Raw genomic sequence first — 24,567 nt, forward strand, 5'->3', positions numbered from 1 at the left:
TACTTGATGTGTCTTTTACATAGAAGCTGAGGCTGTTTCAATATGAATCTGCTTGATACTGCTGGAGGCTTTTCCTGATTCTGAAGCTGTCAAGTTTAAGTTTGAAGAGATCACAAGTGAAATAAGTCTAGAATTGGATAAAACAAACACTTTTTTTGGTTTATTAAGTAATCAATACAATTCTCCCTACCTTTCAAAACATCCTATATGTGTCAAATGGGATTTTTCTTCGGCAGTTGTTATAAAAAACCCAAAACATTGGTTGTGATTATTCCTTGGAAAATAATTAGGAAATAGCAGTATTGTTAATGACTCCACATTTTGAGACAATTTGCGCTGAAAAGCATAATTATGATTATGGTAATTATTTTTACGTTATTAGTATTATTGTGATAATTCTTTTACATGGTTAATTATTCATATTATAGTGATTGTTCTATATTATTGATATTATTATGGTCATTGTTTTTATAAGTAACTGAAAGGAATGAACAAAGCCAACTCCATTCTGGAATCTATAATTGTGCTATGTATCAGTGTTCAGGATAATCTAAGGCAGATAGTGTCACAGGTTCACCCGGCCGGCAAGCCTCTATGGCTGAGGCTGGTGTTGAACACAGTCCATCATTTTCACTCTCTTGCTGGCCCAAGGCCAATGAAGTTTAGCGGGGCTCATCATTGGCTCCGTCCCCATGACCTCAGCTCTAGCAGGCCCCGCCTCCTCTTCGGTAGGTAGGGGGGCGGGGGGAGGCAGTTGCTGTGGAGACGGCGGTTAAGCGGAAGGGGGCGGGAAAGGAGAGCGCGCACGGAGCCTCTGATTAGCGGGTACCAGACCGGCAGGAGCCGCCGTTGGCCTGTGGGAAGCGTGATTTTCTGGGAATTGTAGTCTTAGAGGGCTCCTTGCGCAGGCGCCCTGCCTCTCCCTCGGGACGTTTCCGGAGGCAGCAGCTGGGAGGAGGCGGTTCAGAGCTACTTGGGCCGGCCCCGGCTCTTAGGCCAGGTATTCCCTGACCCCGACCCTGACCCCGCCTCGCGCGCGGCCCTCCCCCTGCCCCTCCCCTCTGGCATTCTGTAACGGTGCGGGCGGCGCGCAGACTGAGCCGCGGGAGCTGCGGGCATGGCGGAGAAGAAGCTGCCGTCGGTGCCGACGCCCCCTCCTCCCATCGTGCTCATCCCCAAGGCCATTGCCCACCCCCCGCTCCTCTTCAGCCCCGAGAACCCCCCTCGGCCGACCATCTTCTCCTCTGAGCCCCCGACCCGCCCGTTCATCTTCTGCCCCGAGAACCGGCCCCACTACCCCGCCATCACCAGCTGCGTGCCCCGGCCCCATCCCACCCTCTACCTCCGGGCCGAGCTCCCAGCGCAGCCCCGGGCCATCCCCGCCGCCCCCGGGCCCCAGACGTGGCCCTCCATCGTCCTGGCCGACAGCCCACCCCGGCCCCCTATCGTGATCCCGGGGGAGCCCCCGCCTCAGCCGCCCCCCTCGGTGGCCCACGAGCCCGTCCCGAATCCTCCCATAGTCCTCAACTCGGACCCCGTAGTGATGCCGACCATCGTCTGGGTGGAGGAGCCCCCTCCCAGCTTCCCCTCCATCGTGGGCGTCAGGACGCCCAAACAGCCCCTTCGCTTGCCCACCCCGGGCTCTGAGCCCCCTCCTTCCCCCGACAGCTCAGCACCGTCCCCTCCCCCTGACAGCCCGGCGCCCTCCTCTCCCCCCGACAGCCCGACACCCTCTCGTAGCCCTCGTGCCTTCATCACTTCTGGGGCCCGCCAGGAGTCCCCTCCTAGCCCCCTCGCCATCATCACCTCTGGGAAACCCTCGGAGCCCCCTCAGAGCCCCCGGGCCTTCGTCACCCCTGGGGCCCGCCAGCAGCCCCCTCCTCGTCCACGGGCCCCTAACATTTTGGGGGGCCGCACGGAGCCCCCTCCTCGCCAACGGGCCATGAGCATCTCTGTGGATCACCACTCGCCCCCTCCTCGCCAACGGGCCATGAGCATCTCTGTGGACCACCACTCGCCCCCTCCTCGCCCACCCGCCATTGGCAGCTTGAGGGGTAGCTCCCAGCCCCCTCCTCGAACCCGAACACCAACTTTGAAATCCATTCTCAGGCGCCCAAGCAGGGATGCTCAGTCCTCAGCGTTGGCATCTCAGCCCTACTGGATCAGTATTCTGTCCCCTCCTCGTAATCCTGTCCCCAAGAATGAACCCATTATTTACCCCAACATCATCAAGGCTGATCCTCCTCCTCGTGCTCCCTCCATCATCAAGTCTGTATCCCAACCTCCCCCACCCTTACTCAAGGGTGAGCCTCATCCTCCCACCCCTTCCACTGCCAGTTCTGAGTTCTTTCTTAAGCCCCCCATCATCCAGTTTGAGCCTTCAATTCACATCCCCCCCATTATCAGGTTTGAGTCCCCTATCCTCAAGCCTAAGTCTCCTCCTGGTGCCCCCATCAGGGAGGCTGTGACTCCTGACTTCATCACCAAAGCCGAGCCTCCTCCTGACTCCTCCATCTTCAGCTCTGAGCTTCTTCCTGACTCCTCCATCATCAGCTCTGAGCCTCTTCCTGACTTCTCCATCACCAGGGCTGAGCTTCCTCCTGACTCCATCATCAGCTCTGAGTCTCCTTCTTATGCCTCCATCACCAGGACTGAGCCTCCTCCTGACTCCTCCATCATCAGCTCTGAGCCTCCTCCTGACTCCATCATTAGCTCTGAGCCTCCTCCTGACTCCTCCATCACCAAGGCTGAGCCTTCTCCTGACTCCATCATCAGCTCTGAGTCTCCTTCTTATGCCTCCATCACCAGGACTGAGCCTCCTCCTGACTCCTCCATCATCAGCTCTGAGCCTCCTCCTGACTCTATCATCAGCTCTGAGCCTCCTCCTGACTCCTCCATCATCAGCTCTGAGCCTCCTCCTGACTCCTCCATCATCAGCTCTGAGCCTCCTCCTGACTCCTCCATCATCAGCTCTGAGCCTCCTCCTGACTCTATCATCAGCTCTGAGCCTTCTCCTGACTCCTCCATCATCAGCTCTGAGCCTCCTCCTGACTCCATCATCAGCTCTGAGCCTCCTCCTGACTCCATCATCAGCTCTGAGCCTCCTCCTGACTCCACCATCAGCTCTGAACATCCTTCTGACTCCTCTGTTACCAGTTCTGAGCCTCCTCCTGACTCAGTCATCAGCTCTGAGCCTCCTCCTGACTCCTCCATCATCAGCTCTGAGCCTCCTCCTGACTCCATCACCAGTTCTGAGCTTCCCCCTGACTCTTCCATCATCAGCTTTGAGCCTCCTCCTGACTCCTCTATCACCAAGGCTGATCCTCCTTCTGCCTCCATCATCAGCTCTGAATATCCTTCTGACTCCTCCATCATTAGCTCGGAGCCCCCTTAACACCATTAGTTTTGAACTCCTTCCTTGCCCCCCCTCCTTCCTTCCCTTCCATTATCTCTGAATCCTCTCTTGACCCCCCCATCAGCAGCTTTCAGCACCCTTCTCACCCCTCCCATTATCATCTCTGAACTTCCTCCTTATCCCCCCAACCATCTGCATTATTATCTTTGAACTCATTTCTTATCGTTCTCCCTCCCTCCTATTACCTCCTCCTCCCCACACTATCAGCTCTGGGCCCCCTCTTCTCCCTTCCATCATTAGCTCTGAGCTCTCATTTGTCCCCAACCATAATTGGCTCTGAGCTCCCTTCTTACCCCTCCATCATCAGCTCTCAGCCCCCTTCCTATTCCCCATCATCAGATCTAAAGCTTCCTCCTCACCATTAGCTTTGAACCCCCTCCTCATTCCCTTTTGTTTTTCTTATACTAAGCTGTGAGCCTGTGGACCCTAGTCCCTTCCTGTTCTGGGCCCCATCCTCTCTCTTTTCCTTTCTCCAGCTCTGGGGTGCTTCCTCAGCTCTCAGCATCAGTTCATCTGCTCCTTATTCCCCTTACCTTGCATCCTCAGGACCTCTGAGACCGAATTAGCTTTGAGCCCTGTTTTCATCCTTCTGCTCTGCTCCCAGCTCCAAGTTCAGGTTTTCCAGTCTTCTTATACACAAACTGCCCCTACCCTAGCTCTGAGCTTGCTCCATTAGCCTTTCCAGCCCCAGTTCTCACACCCTAATTCCTCCCTACCCTATTCTCCAAGTCTCTTGCTCCTGCCCTTTTGGCCCTGTTCCACCTGAGCAGAAACACAGAAGGTCAGTGTTGCCCTGTGCAAAGGAGGTAGAGGAGACTCTCGGGCTCCATAAACTTGCCTCAGTGTTTTATATAACTTTCAATATGATTTGTATTCTTGTATTTTATGCATTAAAAAACACCGAAAGACTCCCTAGGCTTCCCCAGATGACCACAGTGGTCCAGGAAACAAAAACCCTCCAACACCCCTGCTTTAGGGAGACCTGTTCAGGATACACCTCTATCTGTCTACTCCCTGCCTTGGTTCAGAAATAAAAGGCCCTGTGCTTAAAAAAAAAAGTTTGAGTGGGCATGGTAGGACCAAGGGAAGACCTCAGTAAGCCAATGGGAGTCATTGAGATTGGAAGGAAGAGATTGAAGAGAGTGGAACGACAGTGACAGCAGGAACAAAGTTCTAGAAATCAGTCTAGAACCCCCCCCCAAACTGGTGTGTGTGTGTGTGTGCATATACACACACACACATATATGTATACTGTCTCTCTGACTGTTTCTCTTTCTGTCTCTGCCCCCTCTCTTGTCTCCCTTCATCTCTCTCCCTCTATGTATGTATGTATGTATGTATGTATGCATGTCAATTAATTTGAAGCTCTGTCCTCCTTGACCCTCCTCCAATTCCCTTGGGAATTCAAAGTTGCTGCAGTTTCTCTGCCAGAAATCACTAATTGTCATCAGTCACTCCAATCTCTTGTCATGGACACAGTTATTTTCATATAACATTTTTTTTTCTTTGAAGGAGGTTCAGTTTGAAGTTCAGCAAATAAGTGCGTGTTTTTTAACTGTTGGTTCTTAATTTAGTTCAGGTCCTTGCTCATGCCTCTAGTGTCCAACAGACTCTTCAATGTCTGTTTAATCTTTCTAGGATGAGGAAGGAAAGAGAATGGGAAGAAAGGCACAGTGTTCACATATATCTGTGGACACACTATTTCTATTGGACTCAGCTCCCCGAGTTTCTGCTTCTGCTTTAGAATAGTACTCACTGATCTGTAGTCTTGGGTCTTGATGACCTCCAAAGTATTCTGGGTTGGGTGACTCAGCCTGCTGGGCCCCTCATCTTGACACTGATATATACCTTGAAATGTACAGGTATTGAGCTGGAGTGGACAAGACTTACTTCCTGGTGGTGACGTGCATTCAGATGCCCAAGTGAAGGTCCCAGGTAGAGAGATGATCTCGATTAATCAGGTAATGGCTGCTCCTGAGCCTCCTTGGGAGGGAGAAGAGAAAGTGGACAGCCGTGAGGGGGGGGGAGGGTGCTGGGGTGCCATTATGTTCCTTTATCCATTGTATTCGAAAATAGTAGATCACATTTATGTAGCACCATGTGCCAGGCCTCGTGCTAAGGACTTTACAAATGTTCTCTCAATTGATCCTCACAACACCCCTGGGAGGGAGGGGCTGTCATGATCCCTACTTTACAGATGAGGAAACAGAGGCAGAGGTGAAGTGACTTGCTTAAGTGATTGGACAACAGTTAGTCAGGATCTGAAACCGAATCCGAACTCATGTCTCCCTGACTTCAGGCCCAGTACTCTCTCCACTGCACCATTACCATTACTACCTATACCTGTGTAGTGCTTTATAACGAGAACTTTCAAATGTATGAACTTATTTACTATTTGCTAGATAATGTGTGAATTATGTGGAAAATGAAAAGATGTGGAGTAATTTGGGAATCTAGGATCCTAGACTTAAATTTAGACAAGACTTTGGGGATCATATTATCTGGCTGTGCATTGTATAGATGAGGAAATGGTCTGAGAGTTTTAAGTGGTTTGCTCAGAGTCACAAAAGCAGTAAGTAGGATTTGAACCCAGCTCTTCTCCCTCCAAACCCCATGCTTTTACTCTGTCTCTCTTATATTGACTTTGAGCTTCCACCCTTGGTGTTTGTGCATGCAGGGGGAGTGGCCTGGATCTGGAGTCAGAGCCCTGGGGTCAAGCTCCAGCTCTGCCACTTTTTACCTCCATGACCTTGGGTACAAGGTCTCTCCCAACTCTGCATCTTCAATCCTCCTCACTCCATCGTGCTCTCCAGGTCCTTGTCCCTGCTATTGCCTGCCTTCCTGCCCACTTACTTCTTTGTCTCTATCTTTGGCTTGGTCTTGAATTCCTTGCTGTCATCCTCATCCTCTTCCTCTTCCTCGTCCTCCTCCTCTTCCTCCTCCTCCTCCTCTTCCTCTTCCTCACCCTCTTCCTCCTCCTCCTCCTCCTCTTCCTCATCCTCTTCTTCTTCTTCCTCTTCCTCCTCTTCCTCATCCTTCTCCTCATCCTCTTCCTCTTCCTCCTCCTCTTCCTCTTCCTCCTCCTCCTCCTCTTCCTCTTCCTCACCCTCATCCTCATCCTCATCCTCTTCCTCCTCCTCTTCCTCCTCCTCTTCCTCTTCCTCCTCCTCTTCCTCTTCCTCCTCCTCTTCCTCTTCCTCCTCCTCCTCCTCTTCCTCCTCCTCCTCCTCTTCCTCTTCCTCCTCCTCCTCCTCTTCCTCTTCCTCCTCCTCTTCCTCTTCCTCCTCCTCTTCCTCTTCCTCCTCCTCCTCTTCCTCTTCCTCCTCCTCTTCCTCTTCCTCCTCCTCTTCCTCTTCCTCCTCCTCCTCTTCCTCTTCCTCCTCCTCTTCCTCTTCCTCCTCCTCTTCCTCTTCCTCCTCCTCCTCCTCTTCCTCTTCCTCCTCCTCCTCTTCCTCTTCCTCCTCCTCCTCTTCCTCCTCCTCCTCTTCCTCCTCCTCCTCTTCCTCCTCCTCTTCCTCCTTCTCTTCCTCTTCTTCCTCCTCTCCCTCATCACTAATTTCAGAATTCACATTAGTGACTTGTCCTCACATTTTGTCAAGTCCCTTCATTCTCATTTCTCCTTCTTCTCCATGTCACCCTTAGAATTCGTCATCGCCCCGAACCACTCTGCTCCACATGGGGAATGTCCTTTGCTGAGCACGATCTTTTGTCTTCTGCCTCTCCCCTCCCTAACCTTCCACACTTGTTCTTTGACCTCATCATGACTTGGACTCTCCAGCTTCCTCTCCTGTTCTCCCAATCTCCCTCTTTTTTCCTGGATTCCAATTTAGTTGGTCTTGGCCACACCAATCCTGTCCAGTGCAAGGAAGGGAGAAATGATGATATTTTTGTCTGTCCCCCTGTGAAGAATGGGCTCCTGCCTGCAGGGATGGGGAGTAGAGAGGGAGAGACTCCAGACCTGAAAAGGAAAAAATAGAATTTTTTAAATGTTTTGAAGTTTTTTTTAAAGTTTAATCATAAAAGCATTTTATTATTTTCCAGTTACATGTAAAAATAGTTTTCAACATTTGTTTTCTTAATATTTTTAGTTCCAAAATTTTTTCCCTCCCTCCCTTTCCTCTCCACTTCCCAAGACAAAAAGCAGTCTGATATAGGCTATGTATGTAAAATCACATTCAACACATAAAAGTCTTTAAAAATAATTTTTATGTTTGTTAAGTTGACTTCAAGGTTTGAAGTTTGTTAAGTTGACTTGAAGGGTAAGTCATTTATTTAACTTTTCGGTACCTTAGGTAATTCCCTGCAGGGGTTCTTGACCTGGGGTCCAAGAATGATTAAAAAATTGTTTGATCATTATATTTCAACATAATTGGTTTCCATTGTAATCTTAAGGGATTTATTTGTATAACATTATCATTCTGAGGAGTCCATAGGTTGGATCATCTAGCCAAAGAGGGGCAGGACACACAAAGATTAAGAGCCCCTCATCAAAGGGAGCAATTCCTAAAGAAGAAATCTGTTCACAGTTGGAATGGAGGGCATTGGTGATAGGGGCTCTGCAAGGTTGTCGAAGGGATTCTTGGTCAAACACAGGTCATCCTCTGGAGATCCTTTGAGGCTTTCAGCTTTCTGAGTCTGTAGTTGGGTGTCTCTGTGAGCTGGAGCGTGAAAGCTGGTCTCTCGTTATTTGGAGGCCCAAGAATGGTGCCTAGCTGAAGGAGCAGGTTCCCAGGGCTTTTAGAGAGCTAAACACCTTCCAGTTCTCGGTACAGTGAGTCCAGAGTCAACGCAGATGACTTTCATGTTTCAGAAATCAGTCACCTTCAAGGATGTGGCTGTGGATTTCACTGAAGAGGAATGGAGACAACTGAGCCCTACTCAGAGACAGTTGTACAGGGACGTGATGCTAGAGAACTACAGAAACCTAATTTTTCTAGGTAAGCTCTTGTGACTCAATCTTCCTTTTCTGACTTCTCAATTTTCTGTGTCATTAAAGACCCCGGGGCTTTGTAAGGTGACTAGCTGGGCTTTGGAGAGAGAGAAGGAGAGGGAGAGGGAGGGAGGGAGAGGGAGGGAGAGGGAGGGAGGGAGAGGGAGTGAGGGAGGGAGAGAGAGAGAGAGAGAGAGAGAGAGAGAGAGAGAGAGAGAGAGAGAGAGAGAGAGAGAGAGAGATTTAACCTGATCATTCTCTTTTCTTTCAGACAATAGGGGATTCTTCTCTTTGTTCCCTAGTGAAAAGTTTGGTTGGTTGGTTGGTTTTTTGGGGGGGGCAATGAGGGTTAAGTGCCCAGGGTCACACAGCTAGTAAGTGTCAAGTGTCTGAGGCCGGATTTGAACTCAGGTACTCCTGAATCCAGGGCCAGTGCTCTATCCACTGCGCCACCTAGCTGCCCCGGGTTTGGTTGGTTTTTTAAATAAAATTAGAGAGGGGTAAATTCATCATGTGGTTCTTAAGGCTGGACCTTCTCTGTCATTTGTAAATGTCCTGCTGGTGTGGATTCTTTCTTGGCTCCCAGTATTTCTGGGAGAAGATTCCACCCTCTTAACCATGAAAGGAAAAAGCGAACCTTCCAAGCTGCCTTGTTCCCCTACAGTTTCTGCAAACACAACCTTGAATAGCACAAGGGCTATTACTTAACATGGCCTCTTTTCCTTAATGAATAGTCTAGAATTGAATTCTGAGATGCCTTTGACTCCAGCATGAACAAACATCTACTATTTCTTTCTCCACGAGTGGGCCTTTCAGTTTTCAAACCTGTTGTGATCTCCTTTAGAACGAGGGGAAGAGCCATGGACGGTGGAGAGAGAAGTCCCAGGAAGCACCTGTGCAGGTAAGGAACTAAGAACCAGGCAGATTTGAGTAACTGCAAACAAAAACGTAGGGGGCCTTTTGGGAAATGAGAGTGAGAGAGGTTTCCTAACCAGCTGATTGGAGTTTGTATGACATAAACTCCTAACAGCTGGCTATCTTGGATGCCTTCCTCAGAGGAAGAGGGTTCTCTTCTCTCGACATCTAACTTTTCCACCTTTACTTTGGATCAGGGATTGTGCCTTTACTAGCTTCCTTAGTAGCTCCTTCACAGGCTAGTCTCTGTGTTTCTAGCACTCAGGGTGACCTTTTTCCCCTGGGGCGATGACAGTTAAGTGACTTGCCCAGGGTCACACAGCTAGTAAGTGTCAGGTGTCTGAGGCTGGATTTGAACTCAGGACCTCCTGAATCCAGGGCCTATGCTCTATCCACTGTGCCACCTAGCTGCTCCCTGGGTGACTTTTTTTTTGGTAGGCAATGGGGGTTAAGTGACTTGCCCAGGGTCACACAGCTAGTAAGTGTCAAGTGTCTGAGGTTGGATTTGAACTCAGGTCCTCCTGAATCCAGGGCCTGTGCTCTATCTACTGTGCCACCTAGCTGCCCCCCATTTTTTTGGGGGGGGTGACTTTTTTAAAGGGCAGTGGGAAATTCTTACTTGCCTCTGCTGCTCCTTCCAAGTAAAATCCAGTTTCTCATCATTTTACTGCCACATTTCCAAACATATTTTCTACATCCTCTGCTTCCACTTCCTTAAATGAGATATTTGTAGAGTGCTTAGCACAACTCCTAGCACAACTCCTAGCACATAGTTGGTGCTTAATAAAGGCTTGTTTCCTTTAACTCCTTTTCTCCAAGTCCTCCAGATTGGCTTCTGCCCCAGCACAATCCTTAAACTGCTCTCGAAGGTCATGACTGCCTTCAGGCTACATCCAAGGGTCTTTTCTCTAGAAGGTTCTTGTATCAGTCTTTATATTCTCCAGCATCTTTGCTTCACTTCCTGCTGTTGGACATTATAACCTTATGACTTTTTAAAAAAAATGATTTTTGTTGATATTTTTTGCTTCTATATTGCCTAGAATTCTCTAATTCTCTCTCCTTCTCCTTCCTATTCCCAGATAGCCATCTCTCATAATAAAAAAGTATATTTTTTTAATTAAAAGAAAAAACTTGAGAGGAATAAAATTGACCAGTATTTGATGACATATACTCTGTCTTGGGCTCTCTACCTTTTCAGAAGCTCATGCATTCTTTTTTTTTTTTTTTTTTAGTGAGGCAATTGGGGTTAAGTGACTTGCCCAGGGTCACACAGCTAGTAAGTGTTATGTGTCTGAGGCCAGATTTGAACTCAGGTACTCCTGATTCCAGGGCCGGTGCTCTATCCACTGTGCCACCTTGCTGCCCCATGCATTCTTAATGTCTTCTTTTCTGTGCTGATAATTCCCAAAGCCAAATATCCATTGCTGACCACCTGTCTACTTTCCAGAGATTATACTGGCTTCCTGGAAATCTCCCTTTAGAACCCTAGAGTTAGCAGTGACCTAGAAAAAGATGCCTTTTTATAACACTCAGCAAGGAGTCATCTGGCCTCCTCTGGGAGCACTCTACTAAGTGGGAGGGCAAGACTCTTCCTCTTTCTCTCCTCTGTACTTCTCCCCCAACCCCACCAGCCCACTTCTCTTTTGAACACTTTTTTTCCCAAAGGGAAGACTTGTTATTTTTTTAAAGTAATAAACATTTTAATTTATAGTCTTGAGTTCCAATTTGTATCCCTTCTTCCCCCCTCCCCTCCCTCCTCCCTGGGCCATCAAGCACTCATATATATCAGATATGCGTTATACCTGTATGATTATGGGAAACATGACTGTATCAGTCATTTTGTACAAGAAAACTTGAATAAAAGAACAAAATGAAAGAAAGTGAAAAACTGCCTGCTTCAGTCTGTTCCATCGATATCAGTTCTTTCTCTGGAGGTGGACAGTAAGTATGTTTCATAGATAGTCCTTTGGGAGAATCGTCGTCACTCATGGTTGAACACTTCTAATTGGTAGGAAATTTGTCTTTGTATTGAACCCCCTCCTTCCTCCCAGTGTCTTTGATTGCTTGTGTCTGATTCTTCCTGGTCTTTCTCTGACAGTCTTTCAAATGCTTGAAAACAGCTGTGAGGTCCTCTCCAGCTCAGCATCCCTGATACCTTCAAATGAGAAATGAAGAAGGAAAAAGCATTTATTAAGCGCTTACTATGTGCTGCACACTGGGGATGCAGCTGCCAAATAGTATTAATACGAAATAGTATCTACTATGTTACTGTTACTGTGCTGAGCACTTTACAGTTATTATCTCATTTCTTTCCCCCATTGTATTAATGAGGAAACTGAGGCAGGTGAAGGTCAAGCAACTTGTCTACAGTCACAGTTTCACTAAAAATGAATTAGTGGATCCATTTTCCCACAGCCCCTCTGGGAATTATAGGATGTAGGGATATGGGGATATGTACCTTGTTCTTGACCTGAGATCCTAACATCTCAGAGGGTCCATGGCTAGATTTTCAGGGATCCATGAATTTACATGGGGAAAAAACCACATCTTTATTTTCACTAACCTCTAGTTGAAATTTACTATTTCCTTGAGTTATTTAAAAACATAAAAGGGTACCTAGGCTTCACCAGACTGTGGGGGTCTGTGACCCCCCCCTCCAAAGATGAAGAACTCCTGCTAACTTGTCCGTTCTAGCCTTTCACAATTGGTCTCCAGCCCATCCTTTCTGCTCTCTGCCTTCTATCCAAACGGGCCTCAGGAAGGTATGACTCCCACCACCTGGCTTTTACACAGGTGGCCCCTAATTCCTAGTGTATGCTGCCTCCTCCTCTTTGCCCTGTGAGATCCTCAGTGGCCTTCAGAACATCACTCAGGAACCTCCTTCTGCAGGGCTTCTTTTGGGAGCCCTCCCCTAGCCCCAAATCATGGGACTTGTCTTTGTCTACATTTTATATTTGCTTTTTTTGGGGGGGAGGCAATCGGGGTTAAGTGACTTGCCCAGGGTCACACAGCTAGTAAGTGTCAAGTGTCTGAGGCCGGATTTGAACTCAGGTCCTCCTGACTCCAGGGCTGGTGCTCTATCCACTGCGCCACCTAGCCACCCCTTATATTTGCTTTTAGATACAGAAATTGTTTCCCCAGATGGAATGTAAGTAAACTCCCCGAGGGCAGACTCTTCAGTATCTGAGCTGGTGCCTGACACATAGTTGGCACTTAATAAATTCCTCTTGGATGAATGAATGATTTTAGCAACAAGCTCAGTCTTTTCTCTTCCATCCTGTCTTGTCTTCATGTTGATAGCCCCTCTAACCCAGTGTCAATGTCTTTCCTCCCTGCTGACAAGAGCCTAAGCTTTGTCCCTTCCCTTTCTGACTGCAGCCTCCTAACCTTTCCCCTTTTCCATTTCATCAACTCCCCCTAAACCTGCTCTTCACATTCATTAACCTGCAGTCCCCTGATTTATTCCTGTTTCATAGGTGTTTATCCCCAGGCTGGCTTCATTTTCCTTTGCATCTTGCTTTGACCCTTCTCATTGACTACTTTAAAGATGAGTAGCTACTGCCCGAGAACTTTTCCCTCTTCTTCCTCAGCCCCAAGCCCGCCTAGTCTTCTAAATGTTTCTGCTTGTTAAACCTCAAGTCTGTATAAATCCCAGTCTTGTTATTATATTTTTGCTTCTGTTCTTGGCCTGCTAAGGATCACTGGGGAATTCACAAAGTTGAGCTTATTTCCCCCACTGGAAATATAACCTATGTTGAAATTTTACTTTTGCTCAGCTGAACAAACCCATATACTTTATTTTTGCAAACTCTTTTTCAATCCCACTCCCCACAGTGATTTTTCTGAGCCTTTTCTTCTCTCTTTAAACTTGATAACACACCCTTCTTTGGACGGAAAGCAGATGACCTGACCTGCTTACCCTCTGACAGTAACCACCTCAACTTGCCTCCTTCATTCCACAGAGTGTGACAGACTCATCTATTTTTCCTTACCTTTTGTCTTTTTAAAAAACGTAATATGCTTTGGTTTTATTGTAGTTTCCGCAGTTTAAGCTTTAAAACAATGCAATGAAAAGAAGTATTAATCTTAGACCTTTATGGTATTGCACTGAGAACCATCAAGGTGTTTACACAACGTTCTACTTTTTTGATCTGAACATCTTGTAACTTACAAGTGCTTAAGAATATACTTTATCACTGGATTGTAACAATAATTAGAATACTGCATTTCTTACTAAGTGATTTCTACAAATGAAAACATTTAAAATAACTTTAAATGCATTCCTTCAAAGATAATTTAGTATATATTCTTAATAGGTTCACTTAGGCTTAATAATGAAAGTATATGGATTTTATGAAACTATTATGGTAAATTCCTTGGTTATACAGTATAGAGGGCTAATACTCAAATGTAAAGAAAAAAAATCCCACCATCCTTAGTTTTCCAAATATTTCCATGTCAACTTCTATATGATAGATGAAGAACCCTATGAGGCTTCCCACAAGGTCCCAGGTATATAGTGTTCAGTCTTCCTAAAGCACTTGATCTCTAGAGCCAATTTATAATTAGTAATTATTCCAATTAAAACCAAAACAGGTTATTTACAAGCGCCTGTAAACAAAAACTTCCAACAGACTAAGGACAGTCAGTAATTGATACAATTATTCAGAGAATTATGGTTGTCCTTTAAGGAATACAAGTTCGAACCTGTCAATACCAGAGGTAATCCTTTCATATTCATGTGTATGTAATTCTTTATAATTTCTTCATTCAAGAATAACATATGAGGGGCAGCTAGATGGCACAGTGGTTAAAGCACCGGCCCTGGATTCAGGAGTACCTGAGTTCAAATCCGGCCTCAGACACTTGACACTTACTAGCTGTGTGACTCTGGGCAAGTCACTTAACCCCCATTGCCTAAAAAAAAAAAAAAAGAATAACATATGAAAACAGTTTTTCCACAAATAAAAAGTGTGGAGATGTTTTAAAAATAAGGACTTAAAAAAAGTAACTGATCATATTCCATAAGCTTATTTTGGAAACAGGTTCTTGTTGGATGGAATCTGTTCACCTTGTGGCTTTTGCAGGCACTTACCTGGACTGAGTCTGTTGTGTATCATCTGAAGAGCTCACTGAAACATAAATCCTGCCATTCCCATAGTAAAAAAGTGATAGGTATAAAGCTAATGTGCACCATCTTTCTTTCTTTCGGCATACTAGAATGTCTGCATTCATGAGGCTTGTAGGATCACAAAGTCCCAATCCACACATCACAGGTCTAGCCTCCAAATAGCATATGCCAAGACCCAGTGTAATCTACTACACAGAGAAGGGCTGAGATATTCTGATCTTCAGTTCATCAAATTCCATCATGTTCCAGAAGGCAAAGAAGATGAGCACAGTGGTGAGCAAGAGCACCAGCATGTAGCAGAAAGCAGCGAATATGAATGTCACGGCCCAAGAGAGGAAAACGGTGTTGACTAAAGTGACTGAGGCAAAGGCCTAGGCCCCTTGCTTTTTGCCTTAGTAGTCTTTGCTCAGGCTCATCACTCGAGACCCAATCACCACCTACCTTGTTCCTGCAGTCATCCTACCTTTTCTCTCTCAAGAACCTTCAGTCTTTCTTTTTCCATTAGTTCCTTCTCATAGGCCTAGAAATATGCCCAGTTGTCTCTAATTCTAAAAAAAAAATCCATCCTTGATGCGTCAACCCTGTCCCTTATCTTCAGGTACAGCAACAGCTTCCTAATTGTTCCTTGGCCTGAGAAGTATCATGTATTCCTGATACTCCTATTTTGGCTCTTTCACTGCTTCCTCTACTTCTTCCTGACTCTTTACGGTGTGTATTAAATTATTGCATCAATTGAATTTTTCTGTAGATCTTTTTTTGGAGAATTGAGACATTTGTCCATTTCCAGTCTTCTGGAAATTGTCTCCCCCATGATTTGTCAGAGATTAGCAGCAGTGGGAATTTTCCTCAGTCACTTCCATAGGTTCTTTCATTCACTATAGTGGTGTTTGTTTGGACCTGGATACTTGACTTAATTTACAAGGGTCTTGTGTCTCTTATTTCCTCTTCCTTACCAACTCAGAGCTTCAGTGTTGTGACTGTTTTAGAGGCAGTGCCGCGTAGTAGGTCACTAGAGTAAGAGTGAGAAGAACAGGGCTTTGTGTCTAGCTTTTTTTTTTTTTTTTTTTTTTTTTTTTTTTTTTTTTTTTTTAGTGAGGCAAGTGGGGTTAAGTGACTTGCCCAGAGTCACACAGCTAGTAAGTGTTAAGTGTCTAAAGCCGGATTTGAACTCAGGTACTCCTGACTCCAGGGCCGGTGCTCTATCCACTGCGCCACCTAGCTGCCCCTAGCTTTTCTTTTTCAGTGATTATTCCTTGCTCAAATCATTCCTCTGAGTCTCAGTTTTTTTACTAATCAAATGTAATGGCTAAAAGCTTTCCTTCACTGATGACTGGGCTGTGAGGAGAAAAATGAGGCAACATGAGTATGTATATATGAAACTATAATTTGAAGTGCTATGCAAATGGAGGATTTTATTGCTTTTTCTGCTCTTTCCAGTTTGAAGAGGATTCTCCTTGATGGAGAAGACTGTACAGAATTTTTCTTTCTTTCAGAACAATTAACAGTGTGTTATTTTTTTTCTTTCCAGATTGGGAGACTAATCCTGAAACCAAGGAATCAGCTCCAAAGCTAGGTATGGCTGTGGAAGAGCTATCCCTGCAAAGCCTTACAAGGTTTAGTCCCCAGGGCCACAGGTTGGGAGATGCCTGGAAATATGATGTCAAGTTTGAGGGACAACAGGATAATCAAGAGAAAAATTCTATGCAAGTAACAGTCACCCAAAGGAAAGTTCCTAATAAACTGAGGGGGCACGAATGTAATAAATTTGGAAGAAGCTTCAATCTTGGATCAATCCTTGTCCCACCTCAAAAAATTCCTATCAAAAAGAGTCTGCATAAATATAGTACATATGGAAGAAGCCTTAAACAGTATTCTAGCCTGATAAAATGTAGTAGAATCTCCTCAGAGCCTTTTAAGGGTAACGAATCAGGCAGAGCCTTCTGTTACTATTCTGGGAAAAAAGCTCACAAATATAATGAAAGTGGAAAGGCTTTTAGTCCTGGACAAAAATCTCATAAATGTAGTGAACCTGGTCAGGTCTTCCCTCACAACTCATCCTTCACTAAGCATCTGAAAGTCCATATTGGAGAGAAACCTTATAAATGTAATGACTGTGGGAAAATCTTTGGCTACATTTCATCCCTTATTAATCATCAACGAATACATACTGAAGAAAAGCCCTATGCATGTAATTCATGTGGAAAGTCCTTCAGAGACAGGTCATACCTTACTCAACACCAGAGAATTCACACTGGAGAGAAACCCTATAAGTGTAATGAATGTGGAAAAGTTTTTATCCGAGGTACACATCTTACTCGACACCAGAGAATTCACACTGGAGAGAAACCTTATCATTGTAATGAATGTGGGAAAGCCTTCAATCAGAGCACACATCTTATTCAGCACCAGAGAATTCACACTGGGGAGAAACCCTACAAATGTAATGTATGTGGGAAAGCCTTCAGCCAGAGCACATATGTTATTCAACATCAGAGACGTCACACTGGAGAGTACCCCCATAAGTGTGAGGAATGTGGGAAAGCCTTCAGCCAAAGGTCATCTCTTATTGAGCATCAGAGAATCCATACTGGAGAGAAACCCTGTGTCTGCAATGAATGTGGGAGAGCTTTTAGGAGTTACCCATCTCTTACTAAACATCAAAGAATTCATACTGGAGAGAAACCCTATTTGTGTAATGAATGTGGGAAAGCCTTTAGCCGCAGTGCTTACCTTACTCAACATCAAAGAATTCATACTGGAGAGAAGCCCTTTAATTGTATTGAATGTGGGAAAAGTTTCATCCGGAGTGCACACCTTATTGAACACAAAAGAATTCACACTGGAGAGAAACCCTATGAATGCAGTGAATGTGGAAAAGCTTTCAGCAACCGCTCATCTGTTACCAAACATCAAAAAATTCACACTCAAGCAAAACACCATGAATGCAGTGATTGTGGGAACACCTTTATTAAGAAATCATTACTCCTTCAACATCGTAAAATCCATATTGGAAAGTAACTATACATATAATGACAATGGGAAAGCTTCAGTCACAGCAACCATTAGCTATATGTATTTATGAAAGAATTCATCCTGGTGGAACTCCCCATTAATGAAATGAATATTGGACAGCTTTCAGATGCAGATATCATTTGAGACTTCATACTAGAGAATAATCGTGGGATGCGAAAGATTCATGATCTCATTGATGTGGGTACTCTTTCTTCCTGATGTAGATGATAATCTCTCCCTACCTTAATAGACAGTTTGTGTAGTGGAAAGAACCTTGTGTATACAGTCAGGATTTTGTTAAGTCATTCTTAGTCAGTCTGGCTCTTTGTGACCACATTTTGGGGTTTTCTGGGCAAATAGGCTATGTGGGTTCTGCTATTTTCTGCTCTCATGACCTTTAGCAAATAAATCCCTTCCCCTCTCTGGGCCTCAGTTTTCTCATATGAGGGAGTCAGATTAGATGAACTCTAAAGTCCTTTGAAGGGCTAAATTCTATGATCCTATGAGTTAGCGTAGCTAAGACCAAATCATTACCTGGTGGCAACTTTCTGGTGATCATCCTCATGTTTAAATAGGCTGGTGCTTGGATTGCAGACCCACCTTGGATCACATCATTGGTCCCATACTCAAAGGAATTCCAATTTAGTAGGACATGCCAGAGCTTGTGTTCCACTGGCATACCTGTCCAGGGTCACCTCCACATCATGTTGAATTATCAGAGAAGGATGTTTACTGATTGATACAAGTATTATCCCCTTGTATTAGGGAGAGGACTGGTGGGAGGGGAATGGCAATGATACTCTGGGAGAAACTTCACTCAGTTTTTTTTTTTTTTACTTATAAGAATATGTTTTGAGTAATTGTCAGATCTCTGTCCATAATGCCTGTGGCCTTTGTCCCATGTCTCCACACATGGTGCCACTACTCTATTTCAGGCTTGTATCACCCCTGGCTTGGGCTACCGTATGTTTTCCCGCCTCCAGTGTCTTCCCTCTCCCCCATTCTGCTGCCAAATCACATAGTTGCCAAGATCATTTTCCCATGGTTTAATTCTGAAGCTCAAGAAGCTTCAGTGTCTCCCTATTGCTCCTGAGATGAAACACAAATTTAGCCTACTATTAAGGTCCTCCACAGCATGGTTCTAACCTACCTTTCTAGCTTTATTCCAATGTTTATTTACTCTTCATTTCTTCCCTCTACACACTTGTCGGGTCTAGCCATGTTGGGCTACTGAAACATCTCTCTCAACTTTGATTTCTTTCTCCTGACATTCATACTGGCTGTCTCCTTCTTATACCTGGAGTGTTCCCAGAATCCTTAGAGATATCTCAGGTTCCACCTCTTCTGGAAAGCCTTCCTTGATCTTCCCAACTGAAAGTTCCTCTAGATTACTTCATCCTTGGCTGTATCTATATTCCTATCTAATTCTACAACCCATTCCCCATCCCCATTCCTAGCAGAATGTAAACTTTTATAAGGATAGGGACTTTCATTTCCCCCCTTTTATTCTCTAGCACCTCAGTGTCTCACACAGTGCCCTGCACATAGTAGGTGCTTAATAAAATCTAGTCAAATTGACTATTGGACATTTTTTTAAATGGCCTTACCCCATTTTGTTTCCCTTTTCCTGCAGTATTTATTGTTTCCATTATTATAGTAATTTCATCATTGAGGTACTTCCAACCTGAACCATCTGGGAAAGATATTGTCCTTGGGAGAAAATTTCAGAGCAATGAAGATGATGTTATGAACATTGATATCATTGGTCTTTATTAAAGCAGTTCTGCATGCAGACAGATAAAACTTGATCCCTGAAACCTCCACTAGCTGAGGTGCACTGAAGGGTTAGGGTTTGGGGTTTAGGATTTTCAGGTAGTGGTTAGTATCGGATGTTAGCATTAGGTGCCTCTCATTACACCACAATGCAAGCAGTTACTCCATTTACCTGTTAGAGTGATCCTGGTCAAACCCTCTTGATATAGTGCTTGAGGTGGGGGCATTGGCTTTTCGGGATCTTATATCAGAAGCCTGTTCCCTCTATTTTACAGATGAAGAAACTGAAGCCCAGTGGGGAGGTTGACACAACAGGATTGGAAGATGTAGGACAAGGATCTAGGTCTCCTGGTAATGGATGATAGCTGGTATCTGGATGCTGCTGTAAGGTTGTTCTCACACCAGTGTTCTCTCCTCACACCTGGGAGGGATAGAGTTCACTTATTCTGTCCATTTTACAGATGAGGAAACTAAGACTTAAGAGAGGGGAAGCGACTTCTCTAAGATGACACAGCCATTAAATGTCAGAGGGGAGACTTGAAAAACTGGTCTTCTGCCTTTAAAAGCAGCACTCATCTCTTGACTTCAGCACAGCCCTAGGGCTTCTTCACATCCTGACTCTCCGCCTCACTCCTGTTCAGTGTTCACTCTTCTAGGCTCTTGGTTCCCATCACGTTCACAAAGGTGAGATTCTGTGGTTCTGTCTGAGTGTTTATACACAGGCCCACAGAAACATGCCCACTCTTAGCACTACTCTGAAGGAAGTGGACAAAGGCCTTCCTTAATTTCCTGAGAAATTGGTGCTGTGGGTGATTCAAAGAATTCGCCACAATCCCTGCCCTCATTGAACATTTACTCTAGTAGGAGAGAAGGCACACCACACCTTGTCATGTGGAAAGGTCACAAGACAGGCACAGAATTTCTGAAGATGAGGTCACTTTCAGGGGGAGAACTAGGGAAGTAGATCTGGGGATGAGGCAGGATTTTTGTTAGGGCTTGAAGCCTCTAAAGTAGAATTTGACAAGAGAGAAGGGAAGACTTTCTGATTGAAGGAAATAGTGCATAAAAACACAGTAGGGGGAAAGGACTCAGCAGGAGCAGTGGGATTTAAGCCCAGAGAAGGAGAAGGGCAGATGGCCCTGAATGCCAAACTTCTCTAGAGACAGTGTAGTGCAGGAGACCTCTGTTGAGAGTTCAGCTTCAACACGACTAGCTAGCATTTAGAGAGTACCCACCTTGTGCCAGGCCCTGGGCCAAGCACTTGACACACCTCATATGACCCTTACAGCAGCCCTGCCAAGTGCTATCTATCATCATCATCACCCCCAATTTTACAGGTGAGGACACTGAGGCAGACAAGTGAAATGACTTGCCCAGGGTCACAGCCGGAGAAGTGTTCAAGGCAGGATTCAAATTCAGATCTTCCTGACTTCAAGTCCAGTACTTTATCCATCGCACCACCTAGATGGGCCTTAGTTTGTCCATTCTTAGAACGGAGGTAATTATACTTGTACTACCTCTACAAAATTATGAAAAAATGCTCTATGTATCTTAAAGTGCTATCGAAATGTGACTCGTTTTGTAGACATGAAGAGAGCATTGGGGATGAGCTACTGTCTCCTCTTAGAATCTATCATAGAAAAGTAGATACAGTATGGCATGGTGGGCACTCACCAATTGTGTGACCATGGAAAATCTCTTAACCTTTCTGATCCTCAGGCAGATCTCTGGCTTATCCACTATGGCAGAGAGAGGCCGTCATCTACCTTGAAGGAGGACATTCCCAAACTTGACATATTGAGGATTATTTCAAATAACAGGTACTTATTAAGCACCACTGTGTGCCCGGAACTGTGCTAGGCATGACGGATGAAATCACCCCTAGGCAGTGGGGAGCCGCTGAAACGGGAATTAGCTTGACTAGGAGTGTGTGTTAGGAAGGACGGCTGCAGAGACCGAGACACAAAACCGGATGAGACAACATGACGGCCTGGATCTAGGCTCGGAATTGTGGGGATGGAGATGTGTGGAAGGAGTTGAAATAGAGATGCTTTGTCCTGGACCAAAGTCCTCCTAGCTGCCTGGCCTCACTCAGCAGTGTAGAAATGTGTTCTGGGGAGTGAGGAAGAGAAGGAGTGGCTGTCCTACAGCAGCATCTCCGACGGGGGGAAGCAGCCAGGGGCATCTGTTCCCAAGGAAAACCTGGCCACAAGTCTGCTTTGAGAGTTCCGTTTAGTTTCTCTGGCTCTCGCTTCCAGCCATTAGACTAGTCAGTGGACACTAACCTTTGGGTCGCAGCAGAGACCTCTCGCTGTTTTCTGTTGAGAAGTTGATCCGAAATTTGCAAGGGAACCCAGTCACAGACCATCCCTTTCCCTTTGGAGGCCTGTGCTCCTTAACTCTTCAGTGTTCTATGTTAGCAAAGCTCTCACTGTGCAGAGGCATAGTTAGGACACAATCCCTGCCCTTAAGGAGCTTGTCAATTAGTAGGGGCAGCAGGGGGGTAGAAAACATGTCACTCGGTAGATGCATGAGGTTCAAACCAAAGTGCCATGAGAGTTCTGAGTGGGGAGAGTCCTGAGGAGTCATTGGGGAGGGTCTTCTGGAGGAGAAGGTGTTGAAGTTAGATGTGAAAGAATGGGTATAAAATCAGCTGGTGAGGTGGGAACAGTGAGAGTAAAGGCACCTAGTGCTGAGAGGGAAGGCTGGAGAGGGCTGGGCTAGGAGCCGGGGGAGGGTATACGGGCCAGAGACCTTGGTTACCTGTAAAGTAGAGGAGTTGGAACTTGACCTAGGTAATAGGGAGCCCCATGGAAAACTTGAGAGCAGAGTAAACACCCTGTCCCTCTCAAAATGGAACAGTCTAGCTACTTCTCAAGGCTTAGGAAGAAAAACTTAGCTAATAATGATGAGTCTGTAGATCTCCCAGGTAGGACAGACCTCTTCAATCTCCAGCTCCCTAGCATGAACTTCTGTCTTACCAGGTACTTTCTATGAGGTAAAGCAGTGGTTAGAGCACTGGGCCTACAATCAGGAAGACCTGTGTTCAAATCCTGGGCAAGTCGTTCAATCTCTGCTTGCCCCAGTTTCTTCATCTGTAAAATGGAGATAATAGAGCCAAAGTTCCAATGATCAGCTAAATGTCATCAGTTTATGAGAACTCAATATGAGAACCAAGTATCCCTGGCCACCAAAGCCAAGCAATGCCACTTCCCACACCACCTTTCTTTTGTCTTTGCCCCTTCACCCCTTACTCTGGATTTCCCCTTCCAAAGGCCTCGCTGCTTTTCAGAGTTTTGTCAGCTCTGCAGCATCTATAAAAGGCTCTGGTTACTTTTCTGGCATCTCTTTCTGTCTGTATAGAGCAGCAGTTCTGCCTTCCCTGGGGGCTGATGATGGCATAAAAAGCCATCATATGCCATGAAACTCAGATTCAGGACCTTCTGATTAGAAAACATGCCTGTGGCTGACCTAAAGGAGCAACATGGTTTTTGCCCCCAGCCCAAGGTGGTTCTGTGTGTAAAGCCTGCTTCTCTCCCAGCTCTGGAGGTGTTGGGGAGAAGCTTCTTCTCTCCTCCTGTGCTGGTGTTTTGGGCAGCAGTCCTGGGTAATTAATTAAAAGGACCTGGCCTCCATGCTCCAGGGAAAGGCTGAGGACAGGGGAGGCACCAGGATGGGAGAGTAGGGTGTACTGTTGAGCTCCTTCTGGTCTGGAGGGAGAAGAGGCAAATAGTTGCATCTACATGGAATTGGAGCCAAAGACTCCCCTGAGAAATGCAGAGAGGAGGGTGTGTCTAGCCCCTGGGAAGCCTCTTAGGTGTGAGACCTGAGGCTGGGGGCCTAGTGTTCAAAAGCCAGCTTAATAATGAAAAGGGCCAGGTTGGCTCCGAGGTATGTTTTTGAGTTCTCAGTGTACTCAGAATGTTCTTCCTGTTACAGGCCAGTTGCTAGAGAGTTGGTCCCCTAGGAGAGGCGTGAGCACCATCTTCTGGAGCCTGAGGAGAACATCGAAACTATAGAGGACAATACGTGCGTGGGGTTGGCAGTGAAGGGACCACTGGCTGGAAGGTGAGAGGAGCTTGGATAAGTGGTTTGCAGAGGATAGAAAGAGGGCAAAGGGTGAAAGTACCACCTTCTGGGAGCTGAGCAGAGCTGCAGAAAGTATGTCTGCAGAGGCCCGAGAACAAACCTGGTGATGAAGCAACTGTAGCCTGCTGTGAGCCAGGAAGAACTGCAGGAAAGGATGACGAAAGGAAGGATGGAGGACAGGCACAGGCGGCAGCCACCACTCACCTGCTGGGAGCATCGAGAGGGAGGAGGCTATTGTAGAGGAGCAAACTCCTTTTTTTTTTTTTTTCAATTTTCTTTTATTTTTCAATTAACAGGATTTCTTCTTTCCCTCCCTGCCCCCTCCTACCATTTAAAAGGAAAACAAAATCCTTATTATACCAAATACACACACGGGGCAAAACAGATTCCCAATATCCATGTTCAAAAATGTTTCATTTTGCATATGGAATCCATGACTTCTCTGTCGGGAGGTGGGCACTACAGATGATTCTAATTCCTTTGGAATCATGGTTGGTCATTGCATCAATCAGAGATCCCGAGTCTTACAGAATTGTTTGTCTTTACAATATTGTTATTATAGGAATTGTTTGAGGATCACACTCCTACAACTCTTGTTCTTAGCTGATATGAGGAAGTCCGATATAAGTCACTTAGACTTTACAGACCCATGGAAATTATGGTAGCTCATTGGTGGGTATTCTTTCCTATAGGTTTGGATATGACTTCTGTAGGTTTTCAGTAACTTATAAGTAAGATTGTTCATGTTATAAGACTTGTAGTTCATTGGGGGGTATTCTTTCCTGTGGTCTTGAATGTTAGTTCTATAGATTTCCAGTAACTTGTAAATAAAATTGTTCATGTTATAAGACTTGTGAATCTGTGTGCTTGTATGGGGATATGGTGATTACCCTTGAGGAGGCTGTAAACAAGAGAACGTAGAGGCCCCCAAAGTATCAACATCTTTGTGTCAGGAGGGGGCCTCTGACAGGTTTTGCCACATTTATTATTTATTAGTTTCCTTCCCAGAGACATGTGGATGCACTGTGTCTCTTATTTCTCCTTCTCAGTCGCACCACATATATCCCTCAATTGCTAGAGAGGCCGTCAGTTCTTCCTTCACACCCTTTCCAAAATTTTATCATGGATTATTTTCCCCATGTTTAACATGGAGCTAATAATTTTGACAGCCAACGGAGGTGACTGATCTGCATCCACAAGCTCCCCAATTCAACAGGATATTTGGGCCATAGACCGACAGGATATAAACAGCTTTCCAAGTTCAAGCCAGATGAGCTCCTGTTTTTAAAAAATCTGAATAAA

General features: G+C 45.6%; 2 protein-coding genes across 7 annotated transcripts; both read left to right on the forward strand.

Moving 5' to 3' along the window:
* The first annotated feature begins 911 nt into the window (after positions 1-911).
* On the forward strand, positions 912-24,567 carry LOC122726195 (zinc finger protein 501-like). 6 transcript variants are annotated; one of them, XM_043963756.1, is made up of 8 exons: positions 912-1,000; positions 5,278-5,376; positions 8,226-8,352; positions 9,190-9,246; positions 15,920-17,601; positions 19,452-20,674; positions 20,896-20,996; positions 23,116-24,567. In XM_043963756.1, the coding sequence occupies exons 2-5, from the start codon at positions 5,359-5,361 to the stop codon at positions 17,407-17,409; spliced, it is 1,692 nt and encodes a 563-aa protein (XP_043819691.1). In that variant the 5' UTR covers positions 912-1,000; positions 5,278-5,358; the 3' UTR covers positions 17,410-17,601; positions 19,452-20,674; positions 20,896-20,996; positions 23,116-24,567. The 6 variants fall into 6 exon arrangements, with proteins under 6 accessions (XP_043819691.1, XP_043819694.1, XP_043819690.1 ...); XM_043963759.1 differs by having other exon boundaries at positions 19,452-19,527; positions 19,638-20,996; XM_043963755.1 differs by having other exon boundaries at positions 19,452-20,996.
* Positions 1,118-3,394, forward strand: LOC122755311 (extensin-2-like). Its single transcript, XM_044003623.1, has one exon. The coding sequence runs from the start codon at positions 1,118-1,120 to the stop codon at positions 3,392-3,394; it is 2,277 nt and encodes a 758-aa protein (XP_043859558.1).

Source organism: Dromiciops gliroides, chromosome 4 (genome assembly GCF_019393635.1).
Source record: "Dromiciops gliroides isolate mDroGli1 chromosome 4, mDroGli1.pri, whole genome shotgun sequence".
Lineage (NCBI taxonomy): Eukaryota > Metazoa > Chordata > Mammalia > Microbiotheria > Microbiotheriidae > Dromiciops > Dromiciops gliroides.